Source organism: Aphelocoma coerulescens, chromosome 12, assembly GCF_041296385.1.
Source record: "Aphelocoma coerulescens isolate FSJ_1873_10779 chromosome 12, UR_Acoe_1.0, whole genome shotgun sequence".
Classification (NCBI taxonomy): Eukaryota; Metazoa; Chordata; class Aves; order Passeriformes; family Corvidae; genus Aphelocoma; species Aphelocoma coerulescens.
This window is the reverse complement of record NC_091026.1, coordinates 9,383,915-9,398,151: the sequence shown is the minus strand read 5'-3', so window position 1 is coordinate 9,398,151 and position 14,237 is coordinate 9,383,915. Positions and strand designations below refer to the sequence as shown.

Below are 14,237 nucleotides of genomic sequence, written 5' to 3'. Positions count from 1 at the left end.
AAATGACGAGTTGGCAGAAAAGCAGGTGCAATTTTGCAATGACACATTTTGAAAGCAGAGCATCCCAGCCTGAGGGAGCGCAGTCCCTGCCACCCTCTCCCGAGAACAACACCACACCAAGGGCACCACGAGGGTTCATGTCACTAGCTCAGGGGCAGCAGTAGAGATGAGCTTCAGCCTGTGCTTAAACACAGTGCTGGAGAGAGAACAAGCTTCCTAAATCAGCCTTCCTCACTTCACCTAGAAGCCTCCCAGACATTACTGACCTTTGCTTAGGTGACACCTGCACCAAAATGAGACCAAGAGAGGCAACACATGCTACAGGTGAGCAGGTTTCAGGCTTTGGGGGTGGGGGGAAATGGGTAAATAAGTCATATTTCCCTGCTACCAACGCAAGACCCTAGCACTAGATTAGGACTTAATATTACCCCATAAAGTTTTTTTATGCCTCATCACTGAGTCGAGCTGCCAAGCTCCATGACTACTGCTTTTGTAGCTGCTCCTGAGACCCCTCATCTAGGCTTTGGAGGTGATGGGGAGAAATGTTTTGCTTCTAATGTTTTTGGGCATCTAGACCAGAACACTACATTATCTCAGAGGGATGTTTTTGCTGAATGACATGACCTGCTTCAGGCACAGAGTAAATACTAATTAGCTTTTTACCTGTAACCTTTGCCTTGAAGGGGCTGCCCACTATGTGGTTAGGTCCACCATATTTAACTCCAATTAAATAGTTTCCTGGAGCCATGGGTGTGTACATGACTTTGTAACCTTCTGGAGTTTCCTGGCAGTCCATTTTCACCTTTGATGGCCCTTCAATTGTAACAGAGAGGGTACCTGGACCAGCCTTGGTCGTGTTAATGAAAAACTCCGATTGCAGTCCTAGAAAGATGTAGCACAGTGAGACACACTCTTCCTCACACCCGATGTTACACACGCAGCCTCAGGCATTACATCAGGGGTAATTCGGCGCAAGATCAGGCTGCCCAGGGCTGCAGGCAAGGAGGGACACCACATCAACCCCAGCAGCCTTGCACAGGCCAGCCCCAAATGGAGCTCTGCACCCCTGGCAGCCTCCCCAGCTTCATCCTGCTCCCTCCTCCAGTTAGGCTATGTGACTGTGTGGGAGAAGGGGTCATAAGAGCCCTTCAGGACTGAAATGGAAGTAATTGGGTATCAAAAAAACTGGCTTAGACAGAAAACAAGAGCTTTTCTGCTGGGCATCAGAGCCCACACCCACACAGCTCCAGCAAGGCAAATTTTGGGAGAGCTCAGAGCTGTCTCACTGCCTGGACTGTAAATCAGCAGTGAAGGGCGCACAAGAAAGCAGGAGAGACAAGGGGCAGGAGATGGCCTGGAGGAGATGGGTGTTTGAACTGCTCGGCAACAGCACTCCAAGCAGTTTGTGGAAACAAAAGCTTGTTTAATTACAGCATCTGGTTAACACAGCTGAATTATTGCTGCTAATACTAAGCCAATGACACAATGCCAGCAACACAAGAAAAAATTAAGTAAGGCTTTCAACCCCCAAATAATTTACTGTCAGACTCTGGCCTCAAATATTTATGATCTTTGGGCTGTTGCATGAGACACTGTTGAGGAGGAATAAAGTGCTCGGGCTCACTCAAAACCAGGACAGCCATGGGAAAGTTTACTGCTGCTGCGATGGAAGCATGAAGACGTGGGAATAAACTCGGGAGAAGTTTCTAGCCTCCCCACAAAAGAGGCTGCTGTGTCGCAATGCTGGAAGAGCCCAGCTCCCACAGAGGATTGTGCCATCTTCCAGTGCTCCAGCAGCCCATCCCCCTGGCACTGCTGGCCTGGGAGGTCAGTCATCAGCCCACAATGCCCTGCCCAACTGGAGAGAAGTTAATTCTCAAAGCCAGCAAGCTTCACAGCTTCTAAGAGTTCTTGCTCCAGAGGCACTGCTTTTTCCTGTGCCTCAAATGAAGGCTCACATTGTTGGAGGCTGCAGACGCTCAGCCCTCCCAGGGGGACGGTTCAGGTGCTCAGCCACTGAAACCCCTACACTGGGTCATTGTTCTAAAACGCTGCTCAGCAGCTCCCAGGGCACCGCGCTTTTGGCAGTGGCCAGGATTCAACAATAGGGCACAGAGCAGCTTTGCTGAAATTAAGCAATCTATTTAGATTAAAAACAACCCCAAGCACCTTTATAGATGAAGAAATATTCCCTTGTCCCTGATGCATCACTGGCTGGTATTAATGAGTGCTTTTGTTTCCACCCATTAAAGCAGCTTGAGCTATATCTTTATTTTATAGAGTGTATCTGCATGTTTCCAAAACCAACTGCTTGGTTCCTCCAGAACAGCAGAAGCTTTGACCAAATAACTGCAGTATTTTTTTTTTTTCCCACAGTGAGAAAAATGGTACGAAATAGAACCCACAGGAGACAGCAGTGGATAGGATAAGATGAACTAGCTATTCCCTTACACAACAAAAGAAAAGAAAAATAATCAGGTATACTCTGCTATTTACCTGTGTGTGTGGCCTAAGCAAGAACACAATTAAATAAATCAAAGTGCATATCCTGGAGTGTTTTCATACTTTCTTACTAAGGCCACAAATCATAGAAATGAAAAAACAAACCCTCAACCCTACATTCTTGAGCTGAGAACTATCAGATGAGGCAGCCACAGCAGACAACGATGTGTCAGATTTCCAAGAAGAGACTGTTCACGCTGCATCTGGAGCATGCATAGCATACTACCAACAGAACAACCCACCTTCTCCCTAGGGTTTACACATCCTACTGCATTTCACTTGAGATTTCTTAGAGGTACAAGCACCAAAGGAAAGGGAAAGGGTACACCCTCATACTCATTTAATTAACACAAGTCAAACAAGATTCCTTCATCTAGACAGCTAACTCAGACATTGTGTTCACGTGTGGAAGGGAGCCAGAGCATCTCTGGAGCTCGAGGGACCACCGACGTGGAGCTAAGCTAACCAGCAGTGCTGTAGCCCAGCTGCTAACCAGCAGTTCAGTGAATGCATGTTGCAGTTGCTGATTTACAGAAGTTTTAAGTTTGTTAAGGCTCAGTATAGGGTGCAGACTTGTGAGTGATGGTTATGACATGAGGAGCATGCTAGAAAGCAAAATAAGCCTGCACTCAGGTCAGCAGAGAATGTGGGTTAGTTCAGCTGCCTTAGCAGGTGAAGTCATGTACAAGTATGCCTAGAAATAGGTTCTGTGTGTCTCAAAGCCCAAGTGCAAGCAGGTTTGTAGGAGAAGGGTTACCCGTGGTGCCGCTCTCCAGGCCGGATCCATAGGCCGTGACGAGGGCGGGGTTGCCCGCCTGGCCGGGCTCGCCCACGCGCACCTTGAAAGGGCTGCCCACCACATGGCTCCCGTTGAACTTCACGTCGATGGAGTGGATGCCATTCTCGTGGGGGATGAACCGAACGGCGTATTTATCTGCAAGGGAGAAGGGGCTCTTCTGACAAATCAGAGGCAACAATCCAACCATAAACCACCAATTAAACCCAACACAGGGCTGATTAACAACCCAAGCTTCTGAAAGGCTTTGACGTATTTTGGTCCCAGCTTAAGTGAACTCAGCTACACGATCTGCTAAACTCGTATTTAAGCAGCAAAATGCTGTATTTATCACAGAAGGTTTTACAGCTTGAGTATTCACCTTGCTCACTAGGACTTGATCTCAGCTGTCATCTAGTCTGCAGGGTGAATTTTAGGATTATTTGCCTCACTTGTGCACTAAAACATGACAACTGAATCACAGCCCAATCTGTCAGCAGCTGAGGGAGCAGTGCAGAGAAGAAAAGCAGCTGGTCAGAGCAAGCCAAATCTTACCAGCGAGCTGAGTGTGCTGCTCTGGCACCATACCTTTATCTAATGAAGCCATTTAGCAATTTGCTGATATTTCACATTTTTGATTGCATGTTAGCTCAGAGGCGGGACTGATCTCCCCCAGCTGGACAGCTGCTGTCTGCTCATAGTACAGACCATAACTCATACAGACTTCAAGTGAAAAAGAAAAGCTCATTGCTGAAACAGGTGTTGAACTTTCTGTAGTGTTTGCTTATAGACAGCTTCCTTGACATTTCATGTGAAGGAGTGAGTGCGAGTTAAAAATAAACTATTAGTCAAAGACCGAAGCATAGCTTTGAAAAATAAACTTCTTCTCTGGTTAAATTCAACAACCACATCATATTTCATTTATTACTAATGTCACTGTGCCTTCACTGGCAAGCCAAGATTTAAATATTTCTATCTTACACAAGTTGGGGCTCACTCAGTTCATGGAAAAGCATGGACATAACCCTGATTGAACAACTCTTGACACCAAAAAGTCATTTTTCAAGCAACATGCTCATCCCTGGTATACACTATTCATAAGCCAAAGGAACTGAATTTCCTATGGGGAAGCAAGTGTTTTGAGGTCATGCAATTGTGTTGATCATCATCAAGCTGTGCTCACCTGGCTCCAGCTCTGACACATGGCACTCTTCGACAGCTCCGGAGGGGCTGTGGACTTTAGCATCGATCTTGCCCTTTGCCCCATTCAGCCTTATAGCAAAGGATGCTGGCTGATTAACTTTTAATCCAGACTCCTGAGAATGCAACAGTCAGATGATCAAATTTAAACTTTCATTTCAGACAGCACAAGATTTGTGTCAGGAAAATAACCACTTCAGCATGAGGGCTTTTTAGATTTTAACAAAAGGCATAAAGTTGTGACTTGCATTAACTCTCAAATCAGAAGCTCTCTCCCTGGTAGGGGGTGGCTGATTCAGGAGTCACCCACGATGGCTAGGCTGACTTTTCCCACGGTAACAGACTGTTTTTGGAAGTCAGACAATTGTGCCACATCAAAGAGATGCAGGTTTACAATACTAGTCACCCATTATCACTGAGGTCAGCCCTCAGTATTCAGGCACTTGATTTAAAGGATGCGTAAGCTATAGCTCCATTTTCAGCCCATTCATTTATTCCAGATTCATTCAGGGAAAAGCCTCTGATAATCCAGTTGTCTGAAAGAGTAATATGCATGTTTATATTTGCCACAAGAGGCTGCATTTAGAACGCCACCACAAGATGTCTTAAACATGAGAAAGTAATTTAAAACACGAAACCAGATGTTGTGGTGCTGTCAGGCCACTGGTGGAAGGCGAGGCAGCTCCTCATCTGAGCCACAGTGGTCTTCAACCAGCACAGCCCATGCAGCTATCCAGCAGTAATATCTCATGTTTAACATACTTTACCTCATCTTGTTTTCAACTAAATCCTGAAGAGGGAAATAAATGCAACTGAGTAGAATTGAGGTACAACGTATAAACAAGTCCCTGATGTGGGTTTAGTGGAGGCTGATGCTGCACAATGCACTCCGTTACCGAATACTCAGCTTTATCTGCCTCTCCAGGACTTAACTGAAGTGAGTATTCCTGTCAAAGAGTCTTTAAATGAAACACAAGGCAAACATCAATACCACAGTGACTAATTAACGCCCTTGTAACTCCTGGGTAGAAGAGATACTATCGGATCAGGCTGTCATGGTTCATTTACACAGCTGAGGTGGAGAATTCCTGCAGCCCAGGCAAACTCCTGGGGATCACAGCTGGGACATAGCCAAAAAAAAGCCTCAGCTGAAGTACTAATCACCACTCAAGGAGGACTAAGGTACAGTATATTTAGACACAGATTCTCAGTCTCACATCCAAGCTTCTGGCTTTGGAGATTTCAGTCAGGCCTTTAATGTTACTTGTATTTTAATGCCTGTAACCACACACATACACAAATTATATGGTGAGGTTTCCAGATGAGCCCACACCAGCTACAAAGCTGTGATTCACTCTGAGATTCACTACTATTCATGAATCATCTGAGCTGGGACTCTGTGGTTTTGTGACATCAGCCAGAGCAAATCTGCACTCTGAACTCATGGTGGGGCCACCTCTGTCTGCCCAGCCAGTCTGCAGTGATGTTCCAACCATGCAGCCCTGCACTACCTCACCCATGGAAATGCAGCTCTTCATCCACGTGCCAAATGAGGAACTTGGTACCAACATGATCACTGGTAGTTCACCTGAGTTTCAGTTCTCCTTGGCCTTCCCCTAGCTAATGGCATGGGAAACATGTCTTAGCTCCTCCAGTGCTATTTCTGGAGCCTCTTATTCCTAATTCCCAAGTGTTATCACTTGTAACACACTCAGTTGAGCCTTCTGCCTTTGAACTCTGGCTAGCCAGAGTTATCCAGGGGCAAGCTGCCAAAAATCTCTCCGGCTGCAAGCTGAGCTTGAAAACAAGCACCAACCAAGGCAAGGCTATTACTAAGAAGAAAGAACAACCATTTTGGTTTTGGAGAACAAGGACGAAATCAGTTTCTGTGGTAAGTTGTAGAGATGTTTCCTTATGTCTCACCTGAAGACTAGTGACAGTGAGCCTGCGAGCATCATCAGAGGGGGCGATGACGGGAACCAGGTAGGGGCTTTCAGGAATGTGCTCATCATTGAACTTTATGGACACCTCATAGTTGCCTAGAGAGAAGAGAAGAGAAGAGAAGAGAAGCAGTGAGTGTCCTTAGTTTCTTTGAAAGTCACATTCAGTGTTGTTTCCACATGATTTTGTCTCAGTACATACCTGGCTCTTGAACTATATATGATGCACCACAAGATCCATCTTTATGGTCATCAAAGGTGATTTCTGCTTTACTTGGGCCTTCTACAGCAATAGACAATCCTCCAGCTCCAGCTTCCCGTGTCCATATGCTGAACTCAGCTGTTGAAGCACATGAGAGCACACACAAGAGTAAGTTTGCTACTTGCAGCTCAGCTTCCTCCTAACAGACTGTGAAGTTCCACATTTGAGAGTATTTGAAGAATGGTAACTCATCCTATTATCCTGGGAGATACTGCTTAGCAGTTTCTCCAGGAGGCTGCTGTTAGCCAAAACACTGCAGACCTGCACACAGCAGATCCTGGAGCCCATTGAGGGCAGAGGACTCACCTGGAACACCTGTCTCTCCACGCTCCAGCCCTGGGCCTCCAGCTCTCACTTTATGGGCTCCCCCCTCGCCCAGCGGCCCCACGGTGAACTGGAAGGGGCTGCCTGGCACCGGCTGCCCTTTGTATTTGACATCCACAGTGTGGACCCCCATTTCTTGTGGCACAAAGCGGACACAGTAGGTGTTTTTGTCACACTCTACAATTTCGGCATCGAAGTTTCTCCCAGAGGGACTAGTTACCTGGGCTGTCATATCAGCACAATCAATTTCTAGAAAGAAGAAAATAAAAAAACACATATTAGAAAGTGACAAAGGGTTTTGGAACCAGGACCTGAGCTCAAGTGATTACCCAGGACAAATAACAGAAGAGGCTTCGTGTGTGCTTCTGAGCAGCAAACCTGGCCAGCTGCAGCTTCCCAGGTGCTACAGAGGCAGGTGAAGTGGCTGGATAAGTGCAGCCAGCTAAGCCTGGCCTACATGATTCACAGTTTCCAGACAGCAGTACAAACATTTAACAGCCAACAGGATGATCTTAAAACCCTGGAGCCGCGGTGAGCTGTGCAGCCCATTCTCCAGCCTGCTATGCACAGAATAAATTAAATTTAAGGCCTCACCAGTATTTATTTCTCCATGTGTTGATTGTGGTTATGCTTATTTTTAACTGTTTGAAAAGACACACTACCAGTATTTCTTCCCTAAGCTATATTAATATGAGAATGTCTTTACAACACTGAAGTTTGTATTTTCCCTGCTTTCAGGCACACCCATGCTACAAAAGTGCAAGTTGTGGTTTTGGGGATAAGGATGTTTTTGCTTACCTGGGATTTTTAGGTTCAGATCACATATGCTTCCTACTGTTGCAACAGAGGGAGCCCGTCTTGTTCGTGTGATGCTCTCCTTAACTCTTCCTTCACCACTTATCTTCACACTAAATGGGCTGCCTGTAAGTATCACAGCAGGTCATTCCTCCTCTGCTCATTACACACTTCATTGAGGGCAGAAATGAAAGCTTCCTCTGACTTGTAGAGGATCATAGGGGAACTCTTATAGCCAACTAACCAAGTCAAATACACCCACATAACCAGAACAGTTTCATATGCTTGCTGCCTGGGGAGAACCTCCTTGAATCTTTGGAACCTATGGCCCAAGCCAGACCACACAGCCTTCCCACAGTCCCAGAGCACTGGTCAGCCAGGTAACACTTCTGTTGTACTAACCAAAAATTTGCCCAACACTTCTGCTTACCTGGAATGTGTTCATCTGCAAATTTAGTGGACACAATGTACACACCAGGTACAGTTGGAAAATAGGACACTTTGCAAGTTCCATCTTCTAGATCTTCAGTTTGGATCTCTACCTTGCTGGGTCCTTCGACTGCCAGTGAGATCCCACCATAACCTACAACATAGATAAGTTAGCCTCAGATTTCCATAACTCTCCTCTAAATCTGACATAAACTAGTCCAAACCCATAGCAGGTGCTAGTTGGTAGGTTTGTATCATACTGGGCACATGGGAGTTGCAGGATGCCTTAATGGCATTTCCATACGCCTCATCAGTCAGATGTTGAGGCACAGCATGCATTCAGCTCCTAAAGTTCTCTGACCATATCCCTTTTATTTCATTGATGTTGAAAAGTTGTCTTCCAAGCTAAAAAGTTATCCAAGGCTTCAAATTAAACCAACAGGGAAATAAATATCTTCCTCATTTCCTTCCTGCTGTACCAAATGATACTAGAGCCAGCACCACCAAACTAAAAAGTTTCATCAGTGCCCCAGTGACAGTCCCTGTTGGTTGTAACAAAGACATGAGCCAGGACCTTAAAAAGCATCTTCTAAGTTAAGAGCACTGTCTGCAGTTAATAACTGACAATAATGACTGTGTTTAATGGCAGCTGCTGCTTTGCAGCTTGTGACCTGGTGGTCGCATGCTGAGGGAGGCAGTGCCCTTGTGTAGAGTCAATATAGATCTCACAGCATCTCATGGTCCCTTTGTGTGGGAACTAACCTGCATCTCTTGTGTCTACAATGAAGTCACACATTTCAAAGGTTCGTCCTTCTACCAAGCCACGTCCAAAAACTCTTGCCCGTCTGGCATCCCCGATCTCGGACTGGACCACCATGATTGTTACAGGGCTGTTTGGTACATGGCTCCCGTTTTTCTTGATGCTAACCAGATGTTCTCCTACTTCCCGTGGAATGAATGAGATGCCTACAAAGCAGAGAAATGTGAGAAATTTATTCAGTTTTTATTCATGTTATACTTGATTTAAATGCCTTAATCACACCAAGAAACTAAATACTGCAAGAGCACTCTCTTTACTCATGTTGAAATCCTGCTGTCAAGTGGACCACGAGGCCATTCATATATGCTGACAAAACCCACTTCAATCACAACCTGGCACATCACATACAAGCTAAGACAAGAGGTTATTCTTCTACTTTTCTGTCTTTGGACAAGTGTAGCAAACACTATCAACTACTTGGTTGGACAACACTCTTCCAGAAAGGAGCACAGAATTCAGTCATTTTACACAGCAAAGCAAACTGGAGTAAAGGCTATCACAGTAATCTCTCAGAGCTTACCAATGTGGTTATTGGGCAGCCTCTTCAGAAGACAAGGCTCATCACGACCAGATGGGGCTTTAATGCTGGCTGTTAGGAGACTGAGATCAGTCTCATTGATGTCCAACATGAAGTCAGCAGCAGAACCAAGCTTAACCTGAGACCGCCTTCTGTTATCATCTGAACGCATAAAGAGAAACGAGTCACAAAACGTTATAAGGTTAAGTGAAGAACAAGTCAGAGGACTTCAAATTCCTGCTACAAACCAGGTTCGCCATGCTATCAGAGGTTAATTTTTAATATGAAGTGCTTCCAGAAGTTTAAACTTTATACCTGTGATCTTGGCTGTGAATGGACTGCCTGGAATGTGTTTGTCATTGTATTTGACCAGGATGCTGTAGTTCCCAGGTAGAGTAGGCAGGTACGTGACTGTGCACGTCCCATCTTTGTTATCAATGCAGCTGATCTCTGCTTTTGAAGGTCCTTCAATAGCCAAGTCCAGCCCACCTAGGAAAAAAAAGTAGAGTGGCACTTACACAAATCTTTGCGAACACGAGGTCCAAAGAGAAATATCCAGTACCTGGTACTGAACACTGATCTTAAATGCTTGTTTTCAAAGCACAGCAGCAAAACTAGCTCAGGCCAATCCACTAAGGCCACAGCTCCATTCAGTCTTTAGATTTACCCAACAGTGATTCCACATCCAGTCATCATCCACTAGATTTAAGCCGCTTTCAGTTTATTTTTAATTAAACAAATAATTTGCACCCTGTACCACAGGGTACATCTACTGCTCTCAGGAGGGGTAATAAACCAGTTTTTACTGCAAGTTACGGCCCGATATTTGCATAAGTCATTTGTATCACATCAGAGATTCAGAGTTGGACAGACGAATGCAAATTAAAGCCAATGTGCATTACACTACCAAGAAGTTCCTTGCTTAGGGTATGATGGGTTTAAAGAACTGACTTACCCTCTCCTGCATCTTCTGTGACAATGGTGAAAGTTGCTGGTTTGTTGGCAACCCCATAAATGAGGCCAGGCCCATAAGCAGACACACTGCCGCTGTTGGGGTAATTGACATAGAACTGCAGAGGGCTCTCTAAAGGGGAAAAAACCAAAAAGAAGCACTTTTAAGGATGGGTGGTCTGGACTACAAGAACTGATGCCCATGTTCTTGAATGCCCTTCTCATTACGTGGTATCTGAAAAACCTCATTGTGACTGTAATGCACTTAAAAATCAAATAAGCCTCCGTTTCCACCCTCAAAAGACACTTCTCTACAATTTGTGCCACATTCAGTCATGGAAGAGTAAGTGTTACCCTAGTTACCAGAGATAAGCTTAAATGATGTTGTAAAGGTTCCTGTTCATTGCAAGTTTATTTTTAGCACATTAAATCAGAACATGACTCAGAGGCAGGCTTTCAGTTCAGGCACTGATTCTGAATTTTGGTTGCTCAGAATTAGGAACTAGCACAGCACATTATCTGACTGAATGAACCTGAACTAGCAAATCTGAAGGGTATCCAAAAATGTATTTGCCAGCCTCAGATTAGCTAAGCTGGTGCACAAGAACAAAAAGTACAGTCACCAACAGCCAATAACGGTTTCAAAAAAAGGCACAGATAGCTCTTCAGTCCGAAGTTAGATTTTGCAGCTGAGACAGTAAAAAGTTTAGTTCATGACAACCTTCAAGAAAGAAACATTATGGCACATCATCTTTCTATCCCACCACAGGGTAACGGTCTCAGTGAACCAATACATCAGACAGGTCAGCACCTAGGGAGGTGCTAATATCCATAAAGTGCTGAGGAGACTGAAGCAGCACCATGCATCACATCACTGAGCTCCCTACTTCAGCCTAAGTTATCCTGCATTTTTGTACCAACAGAACTAGCAGCCCCTCTCAGGCAGTGCTGAAGGTATTTTGTTTCATGTCTACACATCCTTCTACAGGTCTGCCCCTTTCTGCCCAGCCCCCCACATCCATCATGCCCGGAGAACTGCAGGGCAGCCACAGCCTCCAGGCAAGGCAGCGCGCTTCCACTGGGGAGCTGGTGAAGCAAGGACAAAAGAAGAGAAATGGAATGAAAGGCAGTGATTTCTGTTTGTTAAGAAGCAGCCAGGAAGAAACAAAGATTACAGCATGATGTGCATGTGTGTTTTATTTTATTGCAATCAGATGGAAAGAGTAACTATAGTATTTTAGCCAATCAGTTCTCCCCACAGTTTTGAGATTTTTTGCCAATGCAGTTTTAAGGATAAACACACACTGTAACCAGCAGTTTTGTTGAGCACCATGACAGTAAATTTCAACCTGAAAAACTGGTAGTTAGAAAATTGTATGTTTCTTCTTCATAATAAAATGCCACAAAAGCTAGTTTCCCAAAACCAAAATCCATTTTAAGCCTGGCTGGTACTATTAAACCACAATGGAAGCTCATATATGCCGTCACTTACTCCTTTGCTTTAGCTCTGCTCTGGACTACTTGCAGAGAAAGGGCTGTTGAATGGTAAAATATCCTGGGCAGATCTTTCCACAGCATGTACAACTCAGCTATAGAACCTCACCAAGGAGCAGATGCATCAGCAGGACTCTACACTCAGATTTGCATCGCCTGCTTTTTCGGACTTACCTGGGATGTGATTTCCCATGTATTTTATGTGCATTTCATGCAGCCCAACCTCAGTAGGAGCATATTTCACTGTTACTGTGCCATCTTTGTTATCCACAATATCTGGTGTATCCGTCTTTCCAGAGGGCATGTGTACTTCACCTACAAAATGCCACCACGGGAGTTACAGAAGGAGAAGCTGCCTGCTTCCCCTCTCCCACCCACAGAGAATTGTCTAGCCATTTTAAACAAGCATTTTAAATTGTTAAATTTCTTACCCACAGGCACAAATAGGAGACTAATGGGAACACTAACCAGACATGTTTTCTGCTTAAGCTACATGAATACAAGGCAGTGGTAGACATCTGGCAAACAGTCCTGTGACCTTACAAACTCTACAGGCAGGGCTGTTTGCTGCAGCCACTGAGCTTTCCACAGCAAGCTGCAGAAAAAGCACTGATCTACCTCGTGGCAAGATGCTCCATCTTCTGCTGCACTTTTGAAAAGGAAAGATTGACTGTTCCTTCAAGCTGTGGCAGGACAGGGCTTGGGGTGGGATTGCTGAGCTAGGGGGCAGAGGGGACACAGGCCTTGTGAGCAGGAGCTTTGAGCAACCACAGTACTACTGGAGCAATGCTCTCAGCTGCCAGACCTGTAGAAGAGGGGTCACCTGATTTGGAGAAGGGATGTAACAGGAATGCAGAATTAACTGCTTTACAACATCTGCACAAAAGAAATAATGGAGCTTATTAAAGATGTGTGTAGCTTCTGTGTAGAAGGGAAAAAGCATCAACAGGCCCTACAGTGTAGTAGCTCACAGGCTAGCACTGAGGGCCACAGCAAGAATCCCCTGATTTAACTCAAACCATTGAAGGGGCGTATCCTACTCATCCTCAGCGGGTGCCACTCGATGTGAAATTAAACAACTAAGTTGCTGGCAGGATACAAACCTCCCCCACACACTGTGGTCTAGACCACCCAGTCTGTTAGCTGCAGATGGATAAACACACTAACAAAAAGCATAAACCTCCCTGAGAGGCACTCCAGGTACCTGTTATTTCTCCTTTCCTTACAGCAAATGGGATAACCATATCAAAGGGCCTGAACCCCATGCCGTTCATGTCTCCAACCGGGACATAAGCTTCTTCTGTAACCTAAAGGAAGCAAAAAGATGGGTCACTTCAAAAAGGATGGTAGAGCCAAATGAACACTGAGCAACTCCACTGCAAGCACAAGCAGAAGAGAGTGTGCAGTGATTATTGCAGTCAGCCAAGGACTGGGCTCAACCAGAGCAGTGTCCGGCCAAGCTCTCCTTCACAACACCACACCGCAGAGCAGAGCAAATCAAACATGGCGCGGATGGAAGACATGCTGGAAAAAAGTCAGAGATAAAAATGGAACACAAAGGGATGGAAGACAATGTAGCGCACACAAGACCCAAAGTGGTTCCATCTGAAAGGATTTAGTTGCTTAAGGCCTGGAAGAGAAAGTGATTTTTAAATGGGGCAGAATGATTGCAACACAAAATGGACAAAAGAAACAAGTTTCACAATGCGACTCTGAACTCAAGACACTGTGATTTTACTGGGAAAACAAAGGAGTGCACTCAGGGTGCTTTTGCCAACAGTAGACATTTCAGAAGTGGAAGCTGTGGGTGCAATGATCCTCTTCATGTTTACATGAGTTTATTTGGAGACTCCCTTCAAGCAGCAAAGAAAAAACAAGGTCTGTATCCCAAGAACAATTGATGAAACAGAAAGAATGAACACAATGACCAGAGCGATCAAGCAGTCCCAAGAAGCAGGCTGTCATCTGAAATGGAACACAGATGGGGAAAAAACAGCTGAAAAATGTAAAAATTTTGTACCCAAGGGCGGAATCCGGGTGGGGAAGCGCCCACTGGCTCCTGCGACCGTGCGGTGACATCATCTGCATCTACAGCCTGGGCAGGGGTAGAGGCAGGTTAGTTGTTATTAGATGTTATTCTGGCATGGAGGCAGTCCCACAGTTCAGAACACACAGCTCTTTCTAGTTCAACACCTTCTCCCACCATGTAGCCCTCCCAGTCCTCTCGC

The 14,237-nt window shown here is 45.3% G+C and overlaps 1 protein-coding gene across 6 annotated transcripts in view; it reads right to left on the bottom strand.

The window, feature by feature from the left end:
- FLNB (filamin B) overlaps window positions 1-14,237 on the bottom strand; it is a 71,890-nt gene that overhangs the window by 3,043 nt on the left and 54,610 nt on the right. For 3 of the 6 annotated variants that reach the window (XM_069028085.1, XM_069028087.1, XM_069028090.1), the window contains 15 exons: window positions 14,030-14,104; window positions 13,214-13,316; window positions 12,184-12,324; window positions 10,520-10,648; window positions 9,880-10,053; window positions 9,568-9,726; window positions 8,990-9,193; window positions 8,229-8,381; window positions 7,802-7,924; window positions 6,986-7,252; window positions 6,620-6,757; window positions 6,401-6,516; window positions 4,461-4,593; window positions 3,260-3,436; window positions 664-882 (listed from right to left, as the gene is read on the bottom strand). In XM_069028085.1, coding sequence (XP_068884186.1) covers window positions 664-882; window positions 3,260-3,436; window positions 4,461-4,593; window positions 6,401-6,516; window positions 6,620-6,757; window positions 6,986-7,252; window positions 7,802-7,924; window positions 8,229-8,381; window positions 8,990-9,193; window positions 9,568-9,726; window positions 9,880-10,053; window positions 10,520-10,648; window positions 12,184-12,324; window positions 13,214-13,316; window positions 14,030-14,104 — 2,311 coding nt within the window. The remainder of the gene's footprint in view (window positions 1-663; window positions 883-3,259; window positions 3,437-4,460; window positions 4,594-6,400; window positions 6,517-6,619; window positions 6,758-6,985; window positions 7,253-7,801; window positions 7,925-8,228; window positions 8,382-8,989; window positions 9,194-9,567; window positions 9,727-9,879; window positions 10,054-10,519; window positions 10,649-12,183; window positions 12,325-13,213; window positions 13,317-14,029; window positions 14,105-14,237) is intronic. The other 3 variants (XM_069028086.1, XM_069028088.1, XM_069028089.1) reach the window with 2 other exon arrangements.